This window comes from Miscanthus floridulus, chromosome 13 (genome assembly GCF_019320115.1).
Source record: "Miscanthus floridulus cultivar M001 chromosome 13, ASM1932011v1, whole genome shotgun sequence".
Lineage (NCBI taxonomy): Eukaryota > Viridiplantae > Streptophyta > Magnoliopsida > Poales > Poaceae > Miscanthus > Miscanthus floridulus.
In genome coordinates this window covers 77,565,064-77,591,892 of record NC_089592.1, presented here as the reverse complement: position 1 = coordinate 77,591,892, position 26,829 = coordinate 77,565,064, and the positions used below count along the sequence as shown (strand labels likewise).

General features: G+C 43.9%; 2 protein-coding genes and 1 long non-coding RNA gene across 18 annotated transcripts; 1 reads left to right on the top strand and 2 right to left on the bottom strand.

Moving 5' to 3' along the window:
* Positions 1-10,985: 10,985 nt before the first annotated feature.
* LOC136501605 (uncharacterized) lies at positions 10,986-12,612 on the top strand. The gene is made up of 3 exons (XR_010770335.1): positions 10,986-11,774; positions 11,852-11,948; positions 12,476-12,612. It is a non-coding gene; the product is annotated as an uncharacterized lncRNA (long non-coding RNA).
* A 61-nt stretch (positions 12,613-12,673) lies between these two features.
* Positions 12,674-17,941, bottom strand: LOC136501604 (uncharacterized). 16 transcript variants are annotated; one of them, XR_010770327.1, is made up of 9 exons: positions 17,842-17,941; positions 17,482-17,771; positions 16,336-16,412; positions 15,625-15,678; positions 15,262-15,329; positions 14,478-14,586; positions 14,064-14,123; positions 13,544-13,647; positions 13,104-13,399 (listed from the first exon to the last, which is right to left on the bottom strand). XR_010770327.1 is itself a non-coding variant. In XM_066497119.1 (6 exons), the coding sequence occupies exons 2-6, from the start codon at positions 17,612-17,614 to the stop codon at positions 13,039-13,041; spliced, it is 363 nt and encodes a 120-aa protein (XP_066353216.1). In that variant the 5' UTR covers positions 17,615-17,771; positions 17,842-17,941; the 3' UTR covers positions 12,674-13,038. The 16 variants fall into 16 exon arrangements, 4 of the variants coding, with proteins under 4 accessions (XP_066353216.1, XP_066353218.1, XP_066353215.1 ...); XR_010770328.1 differs by lacking the exon at positions 13,104-13,399 and adding an exon at positions 12,693-13,042 and having other exon boundaries at positions 16,336-17,771; XR_010770323.1 differs by having other exon boundaries at positions 16,336-17,771.
* A 4,589-nt stretch (positions 17,942-22,530) lies between these two features.
* LOC136500095 (transcription factor bHLH14-like) lies at positions 22,531-24,807 on the bottom strand. Its single transcript, XM_066495507.1, has 2 exons — positions 24,796-24,807; positions 22,531-23,337 (listed from the first exon to the last, which is right to left on the bottom strand). The coding sequence occupies exons 1-2, from the start codon at positions 24,805-24,807 to the stop codon at positions 22,531-22,533; spliced, it is 819 nt and encodes a 272-aa protein (XP_066351604.1).
* Positions 24,808-26,829: the final 2,022 nt, after the last annotated feature.

The window sequence follows — 26,829 nt, the reverse complement described above, 5'->3', positions numbered from 1 at the left end:
GTTGAAAGAGGATGCCAGGGGGGAGATTGAGGGGGATAACGAATAAGGGCCAACAGGTGTATGGGGCAGCCACCATTCCATAAGGATTGAACACATCTGTTGCCAGCGCAACATGTACATTACGAGCCTCTAGAGCTTTCTCACGATGAATCTCATCAAACCTTGTCCAGGCTTCACCATCGGATGGGTGTACCATCTTCTCAGGATTGTATCGACGTCCATTTTTGGGCTGTGTCATCTGTTTCACGGATTCCTCAGTCATGTAAAGCCGTTGGATCCTCGGTATGAAAGGAAGGTACCGTAGGATCTTCATGAGGATTGCGAGCTGCCTCTTCTGACCATCACCAGAGTCTACCTCTAGGAACCTAGACGATTCGCACTTCACACAGTAGTTTTCTTCCGCATACTCTTTCCTAAATAAGATGCACCCCTCCAGACAAGCATGTATCTGCTCGAATGGCATCTTAAGTGCACGAAGGAGTTTGTGTGCCTCATACATGCTCTTTGGCAAGATGTGACCATCCGGGAGCAGGCTGCCAACAAATGTGAGCATAACATCGAAGGTGTCTCGACTCAAGCTAAACTGGGACTTCACGGCCATTAGGCATGCAATGGCATCTAGTTGAGAAACCTTGGAATACCCGTGAAGGGGTTGTTGTGCCGCAGACAACATGTCGTAATATGCCTTTGCGGTAGCCTCTGGCTCCTCCTCCTTACGTCCTTCATCGAAGTGTGCTTCATGATAGTCATTTAACATGTCTCCTACCCCGGCATCCCCATCATATTCCTCGATGCGTTGTCTGACGACCTTGTCTCTCCCACGATCGGCTTCACCATGGTAGATCCACCTAGTATAGTCTACCGTAAATCCATTCTTGCAAAGATGTTTACCCATGACCAGCTTGGTTTGCTGACGCATGTTTGCACATTTGCTGTAGGGACACCAAGTGACACTAGCTCCTTTAACCCTTGCAAATGCCCATTCCAAGAAAGCATCGGTCTTGTCAATCCATTCTTCGGTCCACGAACTCTAACTAAAGCGGCCTATGTACATCCACTCACAGTCATCCATCCTCTATCATATCAGCGAGTAATATAAAAAATCATGTTGCATTTACACGTTCCTATACTATCTAATAGGTGAAGATAGGTTCTAATCCCACCCGAGGATGTATAGATGGGGTTAGTTTCCATCTCTACTCCTATCCGAGACAGAATTTTGGCACCACCTCCCCGCTATTCTCCAAATACACGTCCTGGAAAGGAGATTGTGTATCCGGAGAACAACAGGGAGATGTTGCCAAAACTCTATCACGGATCGGAGTAGAGCATGGAAACTAACCGTATCTACACATCCTCGGGCTATCCAAAAAACGTGGACAATTCGAAATAGATACGATTATAGATATGCAAAGATCTGCATATTTCCAACCGTATCTCTTTTGAACAGGAGACGCCTAGCTAGGTTACGTGATATACGAACATGATATGGAAAGAATGGTCTTTTATGCCTCACCTTGTTGTCCTACAAAGTGACGAGTCGAGGACGTTGCAATAGCCTCTCCTGCAATAAAAGGAACATAGTAGTGTCAAATCTAAATTTCGGCAGCACCTCCCCTGCACGGGGAGGTTTCCAAAACCTGCAACAAATAAAACGGCACGATGGCCGACAACCACATCCACACCAAACAAACAACATGATGGCCGACAACCACATGCACATCTTATACCTTGCAAAAACATGGCAACTCGAAGTTGTGGAGCGGCAGGAGGGCAAGGTGGAACCAGGCGGCAGGGCGGGGCAGGGAGCGGCAGCAAAAACCTACAAGTTGAGACACGCATATATCACAGTCTAGTAAAGAGTAAAGACACCAACAATCATAACCACATGCTTTAACATCAGCTGACAGTCAGCGGCAACAATCATGAAAGGAACATGATTTGTCAATAGAATGAACAGAAAATCACATGGTGAAATTCTAAAACAGATATCAGTCATATCACAATGCAATTGGCAGCCTGTTCGGGAGGCCGTATCGTATCGTGGATTATTTACTGCTGGCTGGTTTGGTGTGAGAGAAAAACACTGTTCCTGGCTGGAAATTTACGATCGTTTACGAGCAAGCGAACAGGCTGTGAGATAATATGTGCCTCTCAAGTCACTGACCCCAGTGCATGGTAAAAACATCACTATTATTCACAATATTTCATAATATTCATAATTAACGATCTATACTATGCATGAAATAAGTAGTAGAGGTCTACTAGAAGTACGATAATACAGACAAAAGCATGAATTGGTCGTTCATTTTTATCTACATTAAAGAAGATTCACAGCCTACCACTACAGGCTCAAAAAATTGACTCATGGTATGCAGTAAAAAATTACTCATGGTATTCGGTCAAAAACTACTCATGGTACATCGTTCATACAACCAACTCAGAATTAATCAAGCAAAAAACAATATAACAGCAAAAAACAGAAGATATAAAAGAACTTCCCATGACAGGATTAATTATAATCAAGGAAAAAATGCTAGCTGACATATCACCTCACAACCTTAATGAATATGACTCCACTTGTTTAGCCTATACCTCTTGATCATGTCTGCTCTAATCTCAAAAAATTTCCATCACCTCATGGTAGAACTACAGAAGCGCTGAACCCCATAAAGAATTGGCTATCTGACAGACTTGATTCAGCAGCATTTAATTTCATTTTGGTTCTTTGAAAAGCCCATAAAGAATTGGCTATCTGTCAGACTTGATTCAGCAGAATTTTATTTCATTTTGGTTCTCTGAAAAGCCCATAAAGAATTGCTATCTGACAGACTTGATTCAGCAGCATTTTATTTCATTTTGGTTCTTTCAAAAGCCCATTTTCTGGACATGCTAAGCCTGATAGCATGAAGGCTCCTAAATAACCTCACAGCAATAGTTCTTTTCTTGAGGAAAGAATAATATGGCTGTCTTCTTAAAGTTTGCAGAATGCAATCCAAATATCCAATAACCCATTGGACTTATCAGGATGCCCATGCAACCAAAAACACGCAGCAATATGGCTGCCAGAGAGACCACATGCTGAAGAAATTGAGTAAAGCAGACTATAGGATAGGACAAATGATCCTAGTGCACATTTTTTGTAAATTTTTTTGGCAAAATGTCACTGTAGCACTTTCGTTGTTATTTGGCAATTAGTGTCCAATCATAGTCTAATTAGGCTTAAAAGATTCGTCTTGTGAATTTCGTCTAAACTATGTAATTAATTTTATTTTTTATTTATATTTAATGCTTTATGCATGTGTCCAAAGATTCGATGTGACGGGGAATCTTGAAAAATTTGGCATTTTGGAGTGGAACTAAAACAGGGTATTAATGGAACTACAGAACCACAGTTTTTTCTAAAATGTGCTAGGTACTAGACAGGCGACTATGCCATATAGGCTAGCACTTAATAATTGCCTAGACGGGCTGGGCAGCTGCAGCAATTAGACACAAGATGGGAGACGGCGCAACATCACAGGCAAATGACACTATAAACCATACCAAATGCCATCATCCACAACAGAAACTGTTAATAGATCAGTGGCCAATAACTCAAAAAATTTAGCCACTTTGATTGCATAAAGTTTTAGCCTAGTCCATGTTCGAGAAAAAAAATAGCCTAGTCAGTGAGATTAATGATAATATCGTCTATATTAACATTAGGAGAATGAAAACAATTAAATCAATCACAGGCAAATGACACCCTGACCGGCCCCGCCGGCCAGTCTCCCTCTCCCACCCAGATGGGGAGCCGGTGAGGGGTTGCCCGCAGGCCGCAGGCGCAGGGGAATTCAATTCAATTCGTCGGTGAGGCCATGGCCGGCAGATGTGGAGGAGGAATACGGCGGAGGGCCGAGGGGAGAGGAGGTGCATGTCGTACTAACCTCGTCAGAGACTGCAGGGAGCGGAGGAGCAGCAAGCAAGCACTTGGTCGTCTTCCTCTTCCCCCCTCTGTCGTCGTCTTCCGTTCCTCACGCGCCTGCCCCGGCCCTCTTTTTTCTCTGTGCAACGGGCTGCGTTTGCCTTGGGGCCTTTCCCTAGCTTGTCTTCTTGTCTCGTTGGAGGAGTGGAGAGGAGAGGAGAGGAGAGGAGAGGAGAGGAGAGGGGCGGGCGGCGCCGGGGGCGGGGCAGCGATGCCACGCCGGCGGCGGGGCGCGGTGGGGCGGGGAGGCGGCGGGGGGGTGGCGGCGTGAGGTGCGGCGTGTGTGTGAAGGGCCGGGCGTGGCGTGGCGCGGTGGGGCGGGGGTGGCGGCGTGCGGTGTGGTGGCGGGGCGCAGTGGGGCGGGGAGGCGCCGGGGCGGCGTGCGGTGCGGTGCGGCGTATTGTGTGCGCGAGGGTGAGGGCCGGGGATGCGGGCCGCTGGGGGCATATGAAGGAGTATGCCGAGTGCCAAGATCTGGGGCACTCGCCATTGTTTTTTTCATTACGGAACGATACTGTGCAGTGGGGCCGGGTTGACGAAGTTGCCGAGTGTCCCGATATGACACTCGGCAAATATTATTTTCACCGAGTGTCAGGTATAAAACACTCGGGAAAACAAGTTTATATTTCATGCTCCACCGTCCTCCTTCTTCATAGCGTGTTCTACTAAATTTGTTATGATGTAATTTAAAAATACCTTGTCAAATTCACTCAGCAATGCATATTTAATTTTTCTACGAATATTAATCCATTATTTCATGCAGTTATAGCTCAAATTTAATTTATATCAATTAAAATTCTATAATTACAGTTAATAAATTAAAATTACCAAACGGATTCGAAAAATTACCAAAAATTGACGTGAACCAATCTATGTTGTCTATTGCCTATACAAAAACTTTTGAAGTCAAACCTCAATTGGACCGTCACTTTGACTCCAAATTTTACCGGATCCTTCTCAACGCTATGATTCTTCTTCGGAGATGCTTCGGTTTATAAAGGTTGTACGTGACAAATTGTGCAAAATCTTTTCAATTTTTTCCACAGTCTCCATGTATGATATCATGAAATTTTGACAAATCTCGTGATTTTTAGACTTTGTTTGCTTTTTTTAGAATTTAAAAACCATTCGGCCACACGTTCGTGGTCGTGTTTCCTGAACAAAATGTTCGAAAATTCTTTTGATTTCCCGAGTAAGGCCCCAAAATGGACTCAATAACATGAATATGATTTCTCCACTCAATTTATTCCATTATTTGAATCACTTGCAGTTCAAATTTGACTTAAACCAAAAAATTCCTCTAAATGCAATTAATTAAATAAATATAGCAAACTGTTTGAGAAATATGCCAAATTTTAACATGTAGTACCACATGTTGTATGTGGAGAGTAGAAAAAATTTGGAGGGCAGAAGAGAAAAAAAAATATTATTTTGCCTAGTGCCCATAAAAAACACTCGGCAAACACATTTTTTTGCCGAGTGTCAAACAAAAACACTCGGCAAAAATATCAATTTACCGAGTGTCAATAAAAAACACTCGACAAACTCTGTCTTTGCCGAGTGTCTCTAACGGGCACTCGGTAAAGTTATCACAGCAGGGCGGCGCACCCAACGGCCATCACATGGCCGCCGCACGCCCAGCGCACGTGCTTCTACTTTACCGAATGTCTGTGTTTGCTGAGTGTTTCTTTGTATTTTGCCGATTGTTTTTTATTAGACACTCGGCAAAGTTAGGTTTTGTCGAGTGTTATACATTACCGGAAACAGAGATTTTGCCGTGTGCCATAGGCACTCGGCAAAGACCAAAAAAACACTCGGCAAAGGCTTTACCGAGTGTAACACTCGGCAAACAGCACACGGCATCTACAGAGTCGGCAAACAGCTATTTGCCGAGTGTTTTTTATCGCGCACTCGGCAAATGGTTTGCCGAGTGTCAAATTTGACACTCGGCAAAAAAAAGTGGTTTGCCGAGTGTTTTTCCAAAATACACTCGGCAAAGGATTATTGTTTGCCGGGTGTTTTTGGAATTACACTAGGCAAACCTATTTTCCAATGAAAAAAAATATTTTTTTTCTCAGCATATTGTTACTGTTTGCCGAGTGTTTTTTTGATATTACACTCGGCAAACCTATTTTCCAAAGAAAAAAAATATTTTTTTCTCAGCATATACTACTGTTCCAGCTGACGTGCACATGCCAAGCCCTGTTTGCCAGATAATCCTCCGAAAACACAAGCAGGAGGCGCTGAAAGGGATCTAACCTCTCAAGGAGGTTAGATACCCATCTAAAGCTCCCATTTGGCACCAAGTTTGTCGGATCCAAATGCCAATTTCTCTCATGAGCAGAGGCACCAGCTGCACCGGCAGAAGCTGGGGCAGGAGCAGCTGCAGCAGCAGCCGCATCGCCACCATGGGCACCGACAGCACCAGGAGCAATCGAGCCAGCAGCAGCCGCAGCAACAGCACCCGGTGTCGCTCCTCCGCCGCTCCTCCTGCGTCGTCATCTCCATGAAGGCCGACACGGGGGGCTCGAGCTGCGGCGGCGGCTGCTGCTCGCGCTCCTTCTCCAGTGGCTGGTATAGCGTGCTGTTGACGACGTCCTTCTTCCTCGGCGACGTCTCCGCCAGTCTACATGCAGGTGATTGCTTAATTTGCACGGTCGTTGCCGACAAGACAAGATCAAGAACGGGCATCATGGTGTAGTGCAGTACATTGGGACGGCAGCTTGGAGTCCGCCGCCTCCGCCATGGCCTCGTAGTAGTAGAAGTCGAAGTGTGACCTGCTACCGGGGTACAGGTCGCTGGCGCCCTGGATGCTGAAGAGCGACTCGTTGGACGCCATGCTCCACTCAGCCTGCGACACCGACGTCCTGTGCTGGAACATGTACTGAAGTCTGGACTGCCCAGAGTCCTCACAAACACAACACATAATCTTTATATGGTAAGACACATAGTTCAGATAGCACAAATCATTTCAGTTTAATTGTAATACCATGAGAGTGTGAATAAAATGTGTGGAACTGAAAGAAAAGGTATAGTTTAGAGAGCACAAATCATTAGCCACACTCACCTACTACAACCATTTCGTTTCTGGTTATAAAGTGCAACAAAATGTAACTTATCCTTAAACACACTCACCTAATACTACAATACTGCTGCAATTAAGCAGCAAATTAGTGAATGTCTAGGAGCATATATACAAAAAAGTAAATTACACCAACATCATCACGCCCAATTAAACAGCCCAGAGGTTGCATAAATTACAATTAAATAGTTCAAATGTACTGTAATCCATGTCCTTTTGATTATGTGCAAGGTTAAATAGATGACAGTGTAGATATGCTAAGTTCAGTACAAAGAAATACTTCAAAACAGAGAATCGATCTAGAGAACTAGCAAGGTACAGAAGCAGTTCTACTGCCGACACACATGCATCCTATTTCAAAGCTAGGAAGGATTAAACAAGTATTTAATTCCAAGCATGTATGAACCGAGCACTAGAATAATTAATTAGAGCTGCAGGCAAACATGTCACAATTACTAGATGATTGGTCGGTGAAGCACAAAAGTAACAATTGACAGTTTGAGAACTGAAACTTGTTGCTTACCTGCTCAAACTGATGAATTCACAGCAAGGTGCTTATATTGCACAAGCACTGAATCAATGTCCAGCTGCTGCTCTGAATCCAAAGCACTGCAAACCTGCACCCTGTGGCAAAAGAAAGAAGCCAGCCAAGAAAGTCGATTGAAAATGGAATTAGCAAAAGCCTACTGCTGCTGAAAATCCAATTAATGTGAACTAGTGCTCCTGCTCTTGGTGCTATGCGTGCACGGGTTCTAGATGAGCACCGATTGGTGCTTGGAAGCTGAGCACGACCAACCAGAGGCGAGTGAGCTTCGGCGAGGACTGGACACTGCTGCGCCGAACTGCAAACAGAGGGATGGAGCAGGCTCGGGTCTGCACGAGCACACACAGGTTTTGACCGGTGAAGGCACCAGCGCCTGCGAGCTGCACCTGAGAATTACGAACTGGGACCGAGCGCAAGAAACAGGCACGGGCGAGCGCCAAAAATTCGACGGGAACTCGACCAAAACAATACGATTCATCCCCAAACTTTGCACAGGCAATCACCACAGAGTAGGTAAGCTATTCCCAAGAAAACATCGCTCAATTCGTGCTCAAACTCCAGAAAATCTAGATCACGTGCGAGAACTCGAAAAATCCCCAAAAACAAAATCGTGGTGCTCAAGTGAAGGATTTGTTAGGGGATCACCCTAGCCTTGATCACACATGTCCTAGCACCAAAATCCCTCAAGAAGTTTCACCCCAATCACAACCAAATTCGACGAACCAAAAATCACTAAAAATGCCTCCGAAAATCACACAAAAATAAAAACTTCAGTTTTGGAGAGGGAAACAAGTTGTGCACGAATTTGATCCTGGGATTAGCTCAAGATGTCGGATTACAAGCCACTTCAGTTTTGGCGGCCGAGGGTAGGGGCGGCGGCGGCGGCCGGGGACGGGTGTGCCTGTGTGCGTGTGCGGCGCGGGTGGGTGTGCGCGTGTGTGGCTGTGTGCGGCCGGATGCGGGGGTATATGAGTGGGAGTTTGCCGAGTGTACAAAAGCTGGCACTCGGCAAACCCCTTGTTTGCCGGGTGTGAGAAGTGAGGCACTCGGTAAATTCAGTTTCTTTTTCAGTTTTTTTCTTTTTCTTCTTTTCTATAACATATTTTTTAAATTGCTTTTTTAAATTGAGAGTAAATTGTTTGTTTAAGGTCCTAAACAAATTCAAATCAAAAAGTGGTTACCTACAAAGTTTCATAACTTTTCGTGATCTACAATTTTTATTTAGGAAGTTTTTCCATTCGAGGTCGTTTGAAAAATTCGAATTTCAAATTTTAGAGATTCAAACGTAGTTTTGCATGATAAGATGATTTCAAATCAAAAAGTTGTCAACTACATAGTTTCATAACTTTTGGAGATCTACAATTTTCATTTAGGAAGTTTTTCCATCTGAGGTCTTTTGAATAATTCAAATTTTAAAATTTTCAAATTCAAACGTCGTTTTTGCATGACAAGATGATTTCAAATCAAAATGTTGCCAACTACAAAATTTCATAACTTCTCAAGATCTACAAAGTTTATTTTGATCATTTGTTCATCCGATAAAGTAGTAGTAACATTGTTCACAAATCTTATATCTCTCTCTTCTACTTTTATGAAACTAATACGAGAGATATGAGAGAGATGTAGATTTTATAAACAACGTTATTGTCGCTTTGTCAAATGAAGAAATGACCAAAATAAACTTTGTAGATCTTGAGAAGTTATACAACTTTGTAGTTGAAATTTTTTTTCATTTGAATTCATTTAGGGCCTCAAAAATTGCTTTGAAAAAATAATTTGCCGAGGGCCAAAAAAATGCACACGGCAAAATGCCTCTTTGCCGAGTGCCAAAACAAAGGCACTCGGCAAAATACATCTTTGCCGAGTGCCAGGAAAAAGGCACTCGGCAAAGACGCATTTTGCCGAGTGCCAAAAAAATAGCACTCGGCAAAATACATCTTTGTCGAGTGTTTTTTTTTTGCCGAGTGTATTTTACTTGGCACTCGGCAAAGACCGTCTTTGCCGAGTGCCCGATAAAATACACTCGGCAAAGCCTCCGGCACTCAGTAAAGTGCCAGTTTCCGGTAGTGATATGTTTGCCGAGTGTGTAATTGAAAACACTCGGTAAAGAGTATGTTTGCCGAGTGCCCGATGGAATGCACTCGGCAAACTCTCAGGCACTCGGCAATTATACTGTTTCCGGTAGTGTTAGATTTCTTGCGAAATTCTCGATTTAACATATTTTAGTAGTAGTCAACGTGTCCATCGAAAATAATGAGGTGCATGTGCGTTCTTAGAGGTTCTCATAGGATTGAGTCTATATATGTGCGTGTGTGTGAACGCCTGCATTTGTACTGAGTTTTGTAAAAAACAAAAAATTAAACTAAAGATCTGAAATTTAGACAAATTCTTTGAAAACTAGATTTTGGCTTTTAATATCTTTTGTATCATATTGTCAATAATTGCGATTCATTGATGTTGTCTTAGATAATTTGAATTACAATCTATTGATATAACATATATGCACAAAACATATATATAATCTGATTAAATTAAGTATTGGTTACCAGATATCAAATTGACTTTTAACAAAACAAATACACTTATATATTTACATTGATGAGCGAAGAAGACAGCTAACGGTAATTATTCAATACCGTGCAACTCAACTTTTTGGCCCCGTTCGTTTCACTGAAAAAATAAGCCGAAATACTGTTCCGATCGATTTGTTGTGAGAGAAAAACATTGTTCCGGCTGAAAAAAAACAAGCTGAAAAGTACGGATTATAAGACAAACGAACATGGCCTTTATTTTTGGTACACATGTACTAGCAGATGTACTGTACGTGTTACCAGGCCACCGTTTCTACCACATCATCCATTACCATTTTTCAAGGGCTGTTTCGAGATGAAGGTCGAAAAACTGCTCATATGCCAACAAGGCAAGCTTAGGTACTAAAGGATGAAAACGAACGGATCAGTTGAGATAAGTTCCCTCATATTTTCACTTTTACAATTTATTATAGAAATGAAAACAAAATCAGGAAGGCAAAAATGGGAATGAAAACAGGATTCACCGGAACAGAAATGTGTCAATAACGATCGGGATGTAGAAAGACAAAAGGGGACATGAATTCATATACTGATCTAACCGACCTTATATAGCAACACCATAATACATAAATAATTCTTATTCATTAGTAAGGTTCATAAGATGACAAGAGTACGTATAAGAGTAAAGGACTATAAGAGTAAAGGACCATAAGTCCATAACAACAAGCCAACCACTAGCATAATATGGGTAGAGCTACTATAGACCCGTTTGATTGGGTGGCTAACTCTCAATTAGGCTCTATAAAGCCACATTCGAGTTATTTGGTTGTCTGTTTAGAGCCCGAAGCTAGGCTCTTGAAAGCCACCTACCACCCCTTAGCTTGGCTCAGAAAAACATAGGGAAGGGTCCTTTGGGAGCCAGGCTATTCCCTCACCGCACGGCTGCTCCTCACAGCTCGCCTCTACGCACTCCCTATGAGCCTGGCCGTCGGAGGTCCCCTGCTCCTCCACGCCGGAGATCCCCTACTCCTCCGCGCGCCCGACAAGCCTGAGGTGAGGTCATCGGTGTCCATGTCGTACTCGGCGGTGGTGAAGGGGACCGCGTCGCCAGGGCGGTAACACAGCTCAGGGCAGCGGTTATTGGTGCCCGTCGTGGGCATGAGGACATGGCCGGCCATCGGGTAGAAGGCCGGAGGGCCTGGTATAGGGAGGCCCGGGGAGAGGTGTTAGGGGTGGAGCTGGTTATTAATCCTGGACTCGTGAGCAGAGGTAGAGCTAGAGCAGAGCAACCAGAGGGTTCGCTCTCGTCCCGCATCGACCACGGCGGGGCTCCCGCAGGGACGCCGTCGCCTTCCACCTGTGCCTCCTCGCGTCGTCGTCGTCTGCTCTTCGGCCGGTGACAGCCGCGAGCGAGAGCGGCGGCGGCAGCCGTACCGGCAGGACCACCTACCATTTCCAGCCCGCCAAGAACTGGCCGAACGGTGAGCGCGCTGACTTCTCTTCTATCTAGCCGTTGTGCATGCTAGTGCTTTGATCCGAACCAGATGTTCTGAACCGGTTCGTGTGGTTGTCCGATCGCGGGCGAACTGCTTATCTGGATGGATTTCTTTGGCGGTCTCGGGCGATCCTGGCGCCGACCAGATCCGAATGGTACGTGCTGATTCCTTCATGTTCTTGGTGCTCTGTTCTTGCTCTGCTCACGCTTGAGCGGGCACCGGCACGTGCAGGAGCAGCGGCGACCGGAAGCGCCTGCTGAGAAGGCGGTGAAGTTGACGTGTTCGACAAATCGTCTCAAAGGGGCGAAGTTACCTATGCAAAGAAGAGGTAACTCTGGACCCGTTTAGTTGCCAAAAAATTTTGCATAGTAACTGTCACATCGAATCTTGCGGCATATGCATGGAGTACTAAATGTAGACCAAAAAAAAACTAATTACATAGTTGGTCGAGAAATCGCGAGACGAAACTTTTGAACCTAATTAGTCCATAATTAGACACTAATTACCAAATACAAACGAAATGCTACAGTGAGCCAAAATCCAAAATTTTTTGGATCTAAACGCACCCTCTATCCAAACCAAACACGCTAGCTGTTATCTAGGCTTAGATAGTGTGTGCAACCAATAAACAAGTCTCTCTTAGGGATAGGCTTGAGCTAGCCTAGCTTATGGTGTGGCATGGCTGACTACGTTGAATTATTGCACTTTCTAAAACGCGGTATCTTATGTCATTTCAGCAAAAACAGAAAAGGCAAAGGCAGTAAAAAAACAACCATATTATTTTTGTCTCATTTTCAGTTTACCAAAGCAACTTCTAAAAATGATTTGCATTCATGTGACATGTTTCGCTTGTAGGTTCCAACCAAAGGACATAAGTGTCTGAAGAGGAAGTACAACCGACTACCAACCTGGAATATGTGTTTTTCCTCATATGCATACTACAACAGCATGAACGAGGGCAGCTAGCATATATGGTTAGGTTACAATATATCCAGGTTACAAAACTCTTACGCAGCGAGCTAAACTCAACACAAATATGTTATTTTGTGTTGCATATATATATACATCACCACCCCAGCAAAGTTTTTCCGTGACGGCCGAAACCGTCAGCGAAAGTACCTAAAACCGTCAGGAAAGAGTTTCCATGACGGTTACCGTCAGGGATAACCCGTCAGGAACCGAACGTCACGGAAAGTGTACCTTCCCTGACGGAAAACCGTCAGGGACTATTCCCTGACGGTTTCTGCCGTCATGAGAGATTTTCCCTGTCCGTTTTTTCGATTCCGTCAGGAAAAAAGTTCCCTGTCAGTTAAAGTGCCATCAGGGAAGGTTGAAACTTTTCCTGCCAGTAGCTGTACCGTCAGAGAAGGTTCAAACTTTCCCTGTCGGTTACAGTAACGTCAGGGAAGCTCCAATCTTTACCTGTCAGTTACAATACCGTCAGGGAAACTTCATTTTCAATATTCAATAAAATCTCACTGACTATTCAAATCATAACGGATCCTTTTAGTCACACACCAACCAGCATTAAATATTACACTCAAGTGTCTGATACATATAATCACCATTCAAGTTGTTCATACACTAGATAGTTCATTCAATGGTCAACAAATCTTAAGCTACATTCTAAGGGCCTTGCAAAATAAAGCAGACCCAAGTTACAATGCTATAGTTCATGGAACTAACATATAGGAAATAGAAGTTTAGTAATTACTACTTCCTACAAGCCCTTCGACAACAATACACAATAGCTGCTACATATCCATTCATCTCCATATCCTACGGTCAAAACAACGAAAAAATAATGATTCATGAGAAATCTTGTTAAATATGCAGTTGATTGCTTGTCCAACGTCTCTGAATTAAAAGAGTGACCATAGAGAGCACTACAATATATCGGCAAGAGTACTATGATGTTCTTACAGATTCTTGTTGGAGTTGGCAAGCTTCTGTGCTTCTTGTCCTCTGCTGACATCTCTGTATATATCCAATTGCCAATGCATGTGTTTGCCTTCACCCATGATAACCTGTCAAAAGATATTTGAATGCTGAAAATATTACAGTGGAAGCAGCCAAGCAGGCATGCATACTCGGGGAAGGAAAAAAAAACAGCAAAAAAGCCATCAATCCCAAGCATGCTCATATTAATCCTAACAATTGAATACTGATTATTGTGGTGCTCTAGCACCTCCTACTAATCCGAACAATTCGGTTGCTGAAAGATGATAGCTGCTAATTGTTGTGCAATAACTTAAGAACAAATAGCCAACTAGATTATGCAAATAAAATTGAATGTTCTAGCACTTTATTGAAGGATAAATAAATTACCCAAAACAATCTAATCCATACTAACAAAATTATGCAAATAATTTAATAGTGCACCTACAATCAGACGATATACAGGTTAACTAGAGCAAAAATGAAGTGCACAGAATAATCTTACCAAGCCACTCTAGTCTTCCTTAAGCATGACAAGTGGTATCTCTTTTTTTTTTGCAATGACCTACAAAAAATAAGAACCAACATGACGGATATTTTTGGAGCATTGATTGCAAACAAACATTTTGATAAGTCAGGACTGCATTCCATGATATGACTTGCTGAGTGACAATAGTGCATACTTAGAGAACTGTACAATAAAAATCAGTTTTGTAACTCAGCTCTTGATTTGCAGTGTTGCACAAAGTAAAAAATATGGAATTGGAAAGAAGCACACTCCTAATAAAACACTAAAGCCTAGTCTTCTACATAGCAGTGTTCCATTGAATTGGTTGATCACAGAATCAATGAAACTACATGGAACTACTATCTAATATTGAATTGGTTGTTGCCTCCACAAAGTACTTGCAGCACTCACCAGTTACCACGCAATAGTCATCATCTTTTCTTTGGGCACCTGTCTCTCATCTCAACACTATTGAAGACATCACTTGCCCCACTCGCTTATCTGTTCGAAGATTAAAGGACTGCATCAATCAGTGAAGTTTAAATCCTCATTAGGTACTTTGGTAAAGTGTAGAAATAGAATCTTTTTTATTGCAATTCAAATACAAATATAATGTGACTGATAACAGCTAATGTACACTAAAAACAGTTTTCGAAGCCAGATTAGTATGGAACTTGAAATAAGCATACTCCTAAAACTCTAAAGCCTATCTATAGTGTTGTGCAAAACACTAAAATGGTCCTAAAGACATGTGTAAACAATGAATTAAGATTCATGCAAATAAATAGTTAAACAACATGCTAGCCTCCCAAATCTTATCAAACCAAATATTTTTTTCAGTGCTGTTTTAGCAAACACTTGACAACTTTTATTCATGGAACTTGCTACTGCAGCCCATATTAGGATATATAATGGAACAATCATTCATGTGCAGCTCTAAAAAATTCAACCAACAATTTCAGAGCAGCTATAAAGTGGCTAACTCTAGGCAGTAGAAAAAAAATGCATGTAGGACGACAATCATGTGCTCTTGGAGAAATAAAGAATTCATGTTGACTGCACATTACATACCACATCTAATTCTAAAATGAGATTGATAATATGATGGGATAATTGCTAATTTTGACAGTGCTCTTGACCTTCAATACGAATTTGATACTAAAAAACTTCAAACTACATGGAGTCAATATCTTACCATTGGAGCACACAACAAGCCTATATCCAGAATGTGATCAACCAGACTAGAAATGAGTGTAATCAGATCTGCAATGTTGTGCAAAGTATGGAATTAAAAAAGAATTCTCACATGTAGATGAACAACTTGTGATCAGAACAATAGTTAAACAGACACATCTAGCGGAACTAACCGGCTAAAACAGACACAAGTGGTAAATGTTACACTTAGTAGTCTTGGTACATATAATCATATATATCTTAAAATTGTACATACATAATATAGTACAATGTTCTACATTCTAGTTGCCTTGCAAAACAAAGTCAGAACAAAGAGCGAAGCTGCAGTGCTACAAATGTAAGAAATAGAAGTAACTACTACTACCTAATAGGCCCTGTGATGGCAATGCAGCAGCTACTGCACATCTCTGGTCCCTCTCTACATTCAAAACAAGATAAATGGAACCATTCATGAGATCATCATATGTCATGGGACTTTAAGGAAAACTGATTGACATTGTATCATAGATGAGCTCACCAAAGCAGATTTGATTATTTACTTCTGTTCAAGAGTAAACTAAAGATTAGATACTAGTTTCAGTATTCACACCTCATCAGGCATTCACCAGCAAAACGATTAAAAAAAAGTTCAGCATTTATTGTTCAAATTTAGTCTTCTAGTACCCAAAAAAATTAATAGCAAAGTCATTTTCTAGGGAAATAACATCTTCACAGTTATCAGAGATTTATTTAAGGCATGAAGCATGCAGAACCTATTGACAGGAAGGACCAACAGCATGCAGCTAAATAATCAAATTAAAATACTGACTATAGAGAGCACTACAAGCAGGGATGACCACACAGGATGACAATAAAGCTGAGAAAGCAAGAGCTAACCTGCTATATCTATAAAACCAGGAATATAGTAACTAAAGCAAATCTGATTATTTACTTCCATTCACGAATAAACCATCAGTCAAAGAAAAGCAACCTGATACTATATTGTGGTTCATTTATGCTGTACAGAATAAATGAACACTACAATAATCTCCAAATCTGAGGTTGACAGTACAAATATGAGATTGATGAATATTACCTAATCTAGCTGAAAAGTGTCTTGTCCTGCAGAAGCAGTTTGATCCTTTTCACGTGCAACAAAGGATTCCCTTATATCTATATATGGTGAAGGCAAATATAACCGGAAGGCAAATATAACCGGAAGGCAAATATAACCAGAAGGCAAATACAAATTGCAGACCCCAGCCACCACAGAACATGAGTAAAAGAATCTCAAGATATATGTTCAGATTTAATCCCCATGAGAACATCAGAAACGTTAGATGTGTTTCAGTATTCGCGTCCCAATTCTATTCACTGAAACAAAACTATTCCAAAAAAGTTCAGTATTTATTGTGGCACCAATCTTAGTATAGACAATCTGATACTTGTGCAAACACTATAAATGGCACCAACTTTAGTATAGGCACTCAAGTTATTTCTCAACACAGAAAGCGGTTCAGCATTGGAACAGAGTTAAGTTGACGAAGCAAGTTCAATCAAACATCAGACCATGATTTCCCCTCTACAACTGGTCCACACGACTTACCTCAGGCAAAAATGTCTGTAGCACATGGTAAAAAATATTGGTATCCAACTTTCAAGCAAGATATATGAGATATACCTCTGAAACTAACTCTGTCATTTTTATTTTTGCATCTTCCAGGTTTGCAGAACCCAGATTCTGTTTTTCAAATGTCCTTAGTGTTTAGCATGTAGAAAACAAAACTGCTCGTATGTTAAACCAATATAAATGGCTGCATGGCTATGTAATATTCATAGGATAGATTTTCAAACAACACTGAATTGTTTCCTTGCTGCCGGGTCCATTTTTCAGAAAAAGTTCTACTGTATCTGCTCCTGCTTCTGCTTTTCTCTCTACTGTATCATAGCTAAACAAAACCAAGAAAGAAACATCTGCAATAGTTTGGACAATCTAAAACACTTATGGATATGCTCCTTTTTCAGAATAAGAAACATGCTCTTCTATGTTAGACAAAAATAATCAGCATCCTTTTTCTGTGATAATGTTACAGCAACAAAGCTAGTTACAGGCAAGATTATTCAAACCAAATTCAGTGTACTAGCATTCTATAGAAAGGTATTAACCTAAATCAATTCGATCTAGCCTACGACATCATTAAACAGAACTCTTTTCACTCAGGTATATGGCCATATACTTAACTGTTGAATGGGGAACATTGAAGATGGATCTCGACAGGGTCGTGGACGCGTGGTGCCTCCAGGTCATGGATCTGCCGGATCCTGGCTTCTTCCTCCATGGGCGTCAAGTACCTTTGGGGTGGCCACAACACCATGGACCTACATGGGGGAGGAGCAGGGGCTCGCCTCGTTGGATCTCAGGGAAGCGAAGGCGGTGTCGACCGTGCCTGCGTTGGGCCACCCTTCCTTGGAATCTCGCTGGCTCATGGCTGCTGGATCTGCCACGTCCGGAATCCTCGCCCATGACCGGCACTGTGTGGGAAGCAGAGGGAGAAGCCGTTAGAGGGGATAGAGAGAGGGAGAACAAGGGGGCTTGCCTCACCGGATCCCAAGGACGCGCAGCGGTGGCGTCCTCGCCTGTGCTGCACCATGCTCCATTGCCTTCTGCCGAGAGAGAGAGAGAGATTAGAGAGGGGGGAATAGACTAGGGAGATGGGGAGAGTCCGTCCAGTGAAAGGATAAGGATGAGGAAATTTTCGTGTGGCGGTGCGCCTCCATCAGCGTCATTCTTCTCGCCCCCTGTCTCTAACACGTGGGCCATGCCACCGGCTGAGAGAGCGCGGTTTTGTTTTCCGGGTGTGCCTAGAGCATCCCTGACGGTGAACATACTTTTCGCTTCGGGTCTCGCGTACACGTCAGGGAACATGCAGCGCCCGTGACGGGAGGGCGGGACCGACGGGAGTACTCAAGCCCGTAGGGAGAAAATTGGTCTGGGGTAGTGCATGACGCGCTCCGTTCGTTCTTGCGTCGTTTTTGGACTATATATGTAGAAGACTCGCTACATCGTCACCATCACAACAATAGTCTTGCGAACGACACGTGTCCCATACTACGTACCGTTCGTTGCACAGCACAGGTGGACGTACAGGTGCTATATAATTCGTGGCTTCGTGCCATAACAACGTACCATAGGATATGTATGCCGGATATGTTAGCTTCGTGGGTTTTTGGTTGCTTTGCAGTTGTGTTCACGCTACACCACAACCTTTAAACAGCGACTGATTTGGAGTCGCAGAAAGGAGTGTATAGCGATAGATATTTAGTTGCTAAAGGTTATAGCGACGGACCCCTACAATTGTTAATGAAGCCGTCGCTATATATAAACAGCGACGGACATCATCTTTAGCGACCGACAGTTCGATAGTCCTACCTTTTGCAACCAACAACATATTAGAGCAGCAGTATGTATCATCAGAATATTGAGAGATGTGAATCTAGTAACTGCTGCAGGTCTGCTGGAACTTCCTTTTCGCTTAAGTCAAGGTAAAGATTCACGCGCGTAAGCCTTTTGGTCAACAACAAACTAAGGAGGCTGAGCCATAGATCTTGATCAAAGATAAAGATGGTTAACTTTCATCTAACTGTTTCAGTAGGGACACTTGAATGTTTAGAGTAATTTCAGAGCAGTTCGTGAGCCAACAAATAGAGCCATAGCCACCATTCACTAAATGTGCTACATCAGCAACACCAACACAGATCAACAAAATTAATAGTCTTACAAAGTTAATACTGTCTTACAAATGAAAAAAAAGGACCGTGTGCTTTGCATCACAACAGAGCTAAAGATTTAATATGAAGAGATCATGCAACACAGTCACACAGATAATACATATACCCTGGGTAAATTGCCAGCAACTGTCACACATGCCAGCCAGACATGAAAGGGAAGCACTAACGATATATCTCCTGCAGATCAATTTTTATTCACTGAATCAAACCAAAAGTTTTACACCTACTAATTTCCACCGCTACAAATCCTGAGAGAGCAGCGTTACACCCACTAATTTCCACCACTACTATCCAGATCTGAGATTGAGAGAGAGCAGCAGTACCTCGCGTCCACAGGAAGGGCTCCAACAACGTGCGGCCATGAAACCCAAGATGCGTCGGCGTCATGGAGGAAGCGTCGCCCTGCTTGCTGGAGTGGATGTTGCAGGAGGCTACTGACGGCGGGGACTCGCAGAGAGGTGGCCAGCGACGTGGACTCGCGTAGAGGCGGCAAGCGGCGCGGACGTGCGGGAGGCGGCTGGCAGCGCGGAGACATGGGTGGCGGCCGGTGGCGCAGAGACGTGGGTGGCGGCGGTGACCGTCCAGCGCAGGCGTCGGGACGCCGAGGTGGCAGCGGCGGGCGTCTGGCCCGTGCGCCGGGGTGGAGGCGGCGGATTTGGGGAGCGGGAGTGAGGTGTGTGCATGTATTTCCCTTTGGTAGAGGCTGGGTGGGGACTTAGGGTTTAGATATGGCTCTGGGCCAAAATTTCGGTGGGCCAAAAACATCGCGCCAATGGACAGTTGTATTTAGCGACTGACGATTCAACGCAAAAGCAAAATATTTGTTGCAACCGACCATCCATCGCAATATTCGATATTAGCAACTGACGTCTGAGAAAAAGCTTTAGCGACTCACCGTTCAACTGTAATTATCGACTTTTAGCAACAGACGTTAGATACTATTGTAGTGCTGTGGTGCAGTGCCATGTCCTTGTCACACACAAGCAGGACCATAAAGCCTATACGTTTGTCGGCTTGCTTTCCTTGTGCATATCCGGTAGTGCAGGGCCCTCTTTGTCGTCACATATATATTCCTGCATCCTGCGGAAATCTTATGGCTGTCGTGATTCGTGAAACCCTACTAAGACTTTTGCCCATGAGAATTGTTTTTTTATAAAGCCCATGAGAATGGTTGCTTGTCAATAAAAAATGAGTCATGGTCAGTATGTTAACAGAGAGATATAGAGAGAGAGAGTGAGACTAGAGAAAGCTATAAATTTTTGCTGATAGTATAAGTATATACATACTCTCTCCTTGAAAAAAAAAATCAAACTTTAGATTTGCTGTTAGTATATATATACTTTCCTTCCGAAAAAGATTCAAACTTTAAACTTGGGACAAGATAAATTTTTCTAAGTTTGATCAAGTTTAGTTTTTTCGAAAAGTGAGAATTATACGTACCTTGTGCAATAAAGTAGTAAGAAAACAGAAAAAAAAAACTCGCAGCAGGAGCAGACGTGCTCCCAAGAAACCCATTCTTTCAGACACAGGCTCCAAGGAAAACCACTATTGCATGCACCCCGGCCGGGCCCCCGCCCAGTCAAAAAATGATGACCATGCATGCATGCTCTCTCTGAGGTCTGAGCAACTTGGCAAGCATATCAAGTGGCAACTCTTGCGTTGAATCTTGTCAGCGTTCTTGACTAACGACAATCGACTGGTGAAAGGAGCAGGGTGGAGGATCCTGCAAATTTATTCGTGCTTTTTTCATAAAGGAAAAAATTATCCCTGCCTGGTTTTACTCCATGATCACATACCTCATATTGGATCATTATAATATTTCGTTTTTAAATGTCTTCATTTTTGTTACCAATATGGCCCTTTGTTACCAATATGGCCATGTTCACTTCACTGAAATTTGGCTTATACTGATGCTTATGCTGATTTGTTGTGAGAGAAAAACACAGTTCGTTTACTAAAAAATATTGCTCAAGTAATAACTAACAATAGCTAGCTAGTAGGTAGCACGCACATATGACTCAGAGAATAGGTGCTTTGTTGTACCCCGATTTGGTGGACTATATATACAAAGAACAAAGTGTTTTGTTTAATTTACTCGCGAGATTATCAGAACTTTTAACTATATATTTTTTCCTTACAAAATATATCATTTGTAACTACAAAGCGAACGGTAAATTATTCTCGAGATATGAATAATTTTATCTTAGTCTTATAATTTCTTTCACTGATCATGCATGGTACACTACGGGAGACGCGCTCTTTACCGAGTGCTCGGAGCTTTGCCGAGTGTCGAAACACGGGCACTCGGCAAAGAGGCAGTTTGCTGAGTGCCGCACTCGGCAAAGCCGGCCCTCGGCAAAGGCCGTCTTTGCCTTGTGCCAAACACTAGACAAAGAGGGACACTCGGCAAACGTCCTCTTTGCCGAGTGTCAGGCACTCGGCAAAGAAGAACCCTCGGCAAAGCTGGGAATCTGGAACACCTAGTTTCCCAACTTTGCCGAGTGCCATGGTCAAGGCACTCGGCAAAGAAAATGCAAAAAAAAAAAGAAAACAAGATTTGCCGAGCGCCAGATTCAGGCACTCGGCAAAGAAGTTTAAAAAAAACACATTTCTTTGCCGAGTGCCGACTCGTGGCACTCAGCAAAGGGGCCGTCACCGTGACCTGGCAGTCACGACGTCTTTTCTTTGCCGAGAGCCGTTGTGGCACTCGGTAAATCCTTTGCCGAGTGCCCGAGATGCGGCACTCGGCAAAGAAGCCTTTGCCGGAAAGGGATATGCCGACAGCTCTTTGCCGAGTGCAAAGCCTTCTTTACCGAGTGGAATTTGCACTCGGCAAAGGACGCGTCTCCTGTAGTGGTAAGAGTTTACTGAGTCGGTGATATAAATGGGACTTTTCATTTCCATACAATCCATCCTCATCAAACAAGCTAAGGCTAATTAACAAATTCTTCAACAAGAGAAACATTACCTCCTTGAATTGTAGACATTACCTTCTTGTACTGTGAGACATTTGCCTTTTCTAGATACAATTATTTTTACTGCATATCTAGGCATACACTATATCCAAATACACAGCAAGAATCATACATCTAGAAAAACTAAAATGATCTTACAGTTTATAACGAAGAGTGTATAATATACAGTCCATTTTAATGCTCTCATTTGATAGCAGTAGAATCCAAGACTAAAGTACTGTTCACCTAATAAAAAATAAGACTAAAGTATTTGATAGTCTGGATCCCCTGGCACCATGCATACACATCATTGGTGCAAACATACCTGATGAATAAATAATTCTTATACAAGCCGAGGTTTTGGCGACGGAGAATGAGTATATTATATAATTAATCCGGCCAGCCGGGAGCCGGCCCCCAAATAAAAGCACAGCTAGCTTTGTTCAACCTGGGGGCTGGAGTTGAGGCTGGAGCACATCTAGCTTCGATTTGGCGACGGATCCATGGGAGCAAATGGCGCACCAAGCCTCCCGGCCGCCGGCTACAAATCATCCGCTCCCCTGCAAGCACCGGAGCAACGCCGCGCGGAGGAGGCCCTCGTCGCGCAGCGCGGCGGGCACGTCCACGACAGCGTCCTGCACTGTCGTCGTACCGCCCACCCGGCACACGCATGCGTTCTGCACCGGCAGGTCCAGCGAGCAGAGCGCGACCATGAGGCGCGCGGCGGCGTGGGTTGGTGTCGTCGCTGCCGTCGTCGTCAGGCGCAGCGCCCCCGCCTCGCGCTGCCCCAACATCCGCACCTCCAGCATCTCATTGAAGGCCTCCACCGGCCCCGCAGCTCCGGCAGCGGAGGGCGCCGCCGCGGCCTTCTGCTTGACCTTGACCTCGATCTCGAGCCGCTCCGCGCGGGCGCGCAGCTCAGTGATGTAGGCAGTGGCGTCGGCGAGGAGGGACGCCCTGTCCATCTTGGACACCGTCGGGACGGCTGACCGGAGGTCGCAGAACCGGCGGTTGAGCTTGTCCCGCCGCTGCCGCTCCGCCTCCACGTGGCTGAGGACGGGCCGGACGGTCCTGGGCCCGGGCTTGCGGCCCCGCCGCCACTTGGGCGCAGGTGCCGGTGGCGGCTTGTCGGAAACATACACATCGTTGCCTGCCGGTGCCGACGGCGTGGCCCCGTTGCCCAACGCTGTCGCTGTGCTGCCATCCCAGAGCTTATCTACCCCGTCGTCATCATCCAGCCATTGCTCGGGGACGTCGCAGTACTCGAACTCAAGCACCGGGTGTTGGCCGCCGGCGCCGGAGAAGGAGGCTGGGGACCGAGGGATGGATGAGGAAAAGCTGTGGCAGGCGGCAAACTACCGGAAACACTATAATTGCCGAGTGCCTGAGGTTTGCGAGTGCATTCCACCGGACACTCGGCAAATATTCTATTTACCGAGTGTTTTTAATTCAACACTCGGTAAACAGATAGCACTCGGTAAAACCTAACTTTGTCGAGTACCTAATAAAAAACACTTGGCAAACTATAACAAAACACTCGGCAAAGTCACTACCGGAAACACCTAAGTTGCCGAGTGTCCCCACCTTTGCCGTGGGCACGATTTCGGGCACTCGGCAAACATGGTGTTTGTCGAGTGTCCCAAAGACGACACTCGGCAACAATAAAACTCACGGCATAACAGTTTATACCGAGTGCCTACACTCGGCAAAAAATAGACACACGACAACTTCATGTCCGGTAACACCGTCGATCTCCGTTATCCTTTTGCCGAGTGGCACACGTTAACACATGGCAAACCCACCTATATGCCGAGTGCCAAAATATAACACTCGGCAAACACACATCAATACCGAGTATCACCTTTTGACACTCGGCAAACGCTGTTATATGCCGAGTGTCAGAATCTTACACTCGGCAAACATTTTTTTATTTTGCCCCCCAAACTTTTTGTACTGTTGTCTTACAATACCTGTTGCTCTGTGTTCAAGTAATGTACATTTCTGAGTTATTTTACTATATTTCATCAATTTATTTTAGTCAAATGAATTTTCGGTAATTTTTTGGATTTGAACTGCAAGTGCTTCGAATATCTGAAAAAAGTGAATAAAAAATGATATTCTTTTCACTGAGTTTGTTTTGATACCGTATCCAAGGCCAGACCAGAAATCTTGAACATTGTGTTCGCGAAACATGAGCAGAAACGCGTGGCGGAAACGTCTGAAAATTCTATAAAAAACAAACGAAGTCTGAAAATCATAAAATTCGTCGAGTTGTCATGATATCATATGTGGAGGCCATGGTAAAAAATTGAGAGTGTTTTGGCAAAGTTGACACTTACGTTGCTTACAAATCGGATCATCTCCGGAGAAGTTTCTGAGATGTGAGAAAGATCTGGTAAGATGAGGAGACAATTTGAATGTCGATTTGGAGTTTCACTTCAAATTTTTTTGTATATATAATAGAGAACAAAGATCGCTTCTTGTGAATTTTTGGCAATTTTTCGGAGCCATTTCGTAATTTTAATTCTTTTGTCGCAATTATTGAATTTTATATGCGTGATATACAAACACAGGAAATAATAGTCCAATTTTTGTACAAGCTTGAAATATACATTTGTGAGTGCACCTAACAAAGTGTAATGCAAGTTCATTTCATGAAATTAGTGAAACATGAAATAGAGGAAAGTAATTAAGTAGAGGAAAGAAAAGGGTAGCATGAAATATAGAAATAAGTTTGCCGAGTGCTGCATAGGTGGCACTCGGCAAACTGATGGAATTTTTTAAGGGAGAACAAGGATTTTTAAGTAGTTTACCGAGTGCGCCATCGGCCGACACTCGGCAAACTGATGGAAATTTTTTTAAAAAAACGTTGCCGAGTGTCGTATCGGGCCGACACTCGGCAAACAGGCCGCAAAATAGATAGGCCGCGGGCCGGCTCTGGCCATTTCTCCATTCCTCCCCACTCCACTCCCTCCCCACTCCATCGGTGGCCGTCGACCTCCCTCCCCTCGCGCCGCCGTCGAGCTCCCCCCCCCCCCCACGTGGCCTCCTCCCTCCCCACTCCATCGTGCTCCCCACGCTCGCCGCCGTCGAGCTCCCCCCCACGCGCCCCTCCCTCCCCACTCCGTGGCCCCCTCCCTCCCCACCCCGCCCACCCGCCCGGCTGTCGACCTCCCCCCCGCCTGGCCGGTCTGCCACAGCCACCGGCTGGCCCACGCCCCTGTCCCCGCCGCGAAACCGAGCACGGGCGCGAGCACACCCACGAAACCGTCCTAGGGTTGTGGAGAGAATCGGCGAAGACTTCGCCGTCGCCGCAGGAGCCCACCGCAGGATCCCACCGCTTCCCTCATTCTCCGGTAAGCCCCATTGTATTCTCACTGCTTCTCATATTGTCCTGCTTACACACCATCAGAGTGATTTCAAAAATAGCTGTTCATTTGAGGATGGAGATAGTTTATAAAGTAGAGTTGATGGCTGATGAATGCTTGAATTGGTGTTAGCAGGTTGTCATGATTTGTGATTATTAGTCTGATTATGTTCCTACTGTCCTTGATATCCTTTTTTGAGTCAGATTTGCCTTTTGAAGTCTGATTGCTTAAAGTTTAATCTACAGTTGATTTGTAAATATCATTTTGAAAATTATGGGAGGTGCCTTTCCTGCCACCGAAATTTCTATGTACGTCGAGTGGATTTGGTATTGTGAGATAAATGGCATATGACTATATTCATGAAAATAATTAGCTACTATAAAGCATGATGAATGCCCTTGTAGCACTTCGTTCTTCTCCAAATTTCAAATTTGTAGGCTGTTTTTTTCATTAGCAATCTTCCTAGTTGTAGCATGCCTATGAATATAGTCATATGTCTGTCTTTACAAAGCTCACTTGGTGGACTAGCAGCTGTTCTCTTGGCCATTTAGTGTGTGTGTGTGTTGTTTATCTTAAAATAAAATCCTGTGGATTTTCCATTTGAGCTAGTTGTTGGTGACACACTACTGGTGCCATCCAATGAGGATAGATGCGCAAGGTCAATCCTGTTATAGATGTGGAGAAAAAGATGCTAACTAGATCATATCCTGGTGAAGTGAAGGAGAATAAAGCCATTTGAGGCTATAGTGCAGTTGCAGTTGCAATGGCAAGCATGAGATGACACCACTCAGGCTAAAGAGAGATCTGCTTTACTACTAGCTGTTACAGCCTCACTTTCTCTTCTTGTGTGGTAAGGGTAGAAGCCAAAGCATGCTGTCAAAGCATGCTGTCACTTGCAAGCTGTGCGTGATGCCCAGCACCAGCAGTAGCATTAGTGGATTGAATAAGGGCAAAGGAAGAGAAGGGCTAGAGTCAGGAATATACGGGAGAGACATTCCTGTAACTAACCACTTTGTTGTTACCAGGACCAAGATCTTTTCACTGAAAACTGAATTTTTCCTTTTCACTGAAGACTGAATCTTGATTACCAAGATGGTGATATCTACTATTGTTTTGTTGTCGTGAGACAGCTTTGCCTTTGTGACCAGTAATCTTGATCATCTAGTTCCAAGTGTATATGCAACTATGCATGTATTATGCCTGCTAACTTTGATTGTTTTGCAAAAATTATGGGGGTGTACATGTGTGCACCCATGTCCTTACTAGGTCTGCTCCTGTACGTGCTCCATGCTACTGCGGTTTGGATTCTCCATCAAATGGACACAGCTCTGCCTTTCTAGAGTTCAATTCTCCTGATGCAAATTCGACATAGATAGGTCTCTAACTAGATGTGTCCTGTTGGCTAGTCACGAGTCATATATATATTCAGTAAAGGCAACAAGCCAAGTTGGGTTACTATTTGATCAGACAGTTCACAGT

Bases quoted from the DNA above. Each gene is read 5' to 3' on its own strand.
- LOC136501604 (XM_066497118.1), bottom strand. From the start codon at position 17,614: ATGGTGTTGTGGCCACCCCAAAGGTACTTGACGCCCATGGAGGAAGAA. The intron at 15,330-15,624 runs GTAGTAGTAGTT...ACAACATTGCAG, and splicing joins GCCATCACAGGGCCTATTAG to ATCTGATTACACTCATTTCT. The intron at 13,648-15,261 runs GTAAGATATTGA...ATCTTTTGACAG, and splicing joins GCTTGTTGTGTGCTCCAATG to GTTATCATGGGTGAAGGCAA.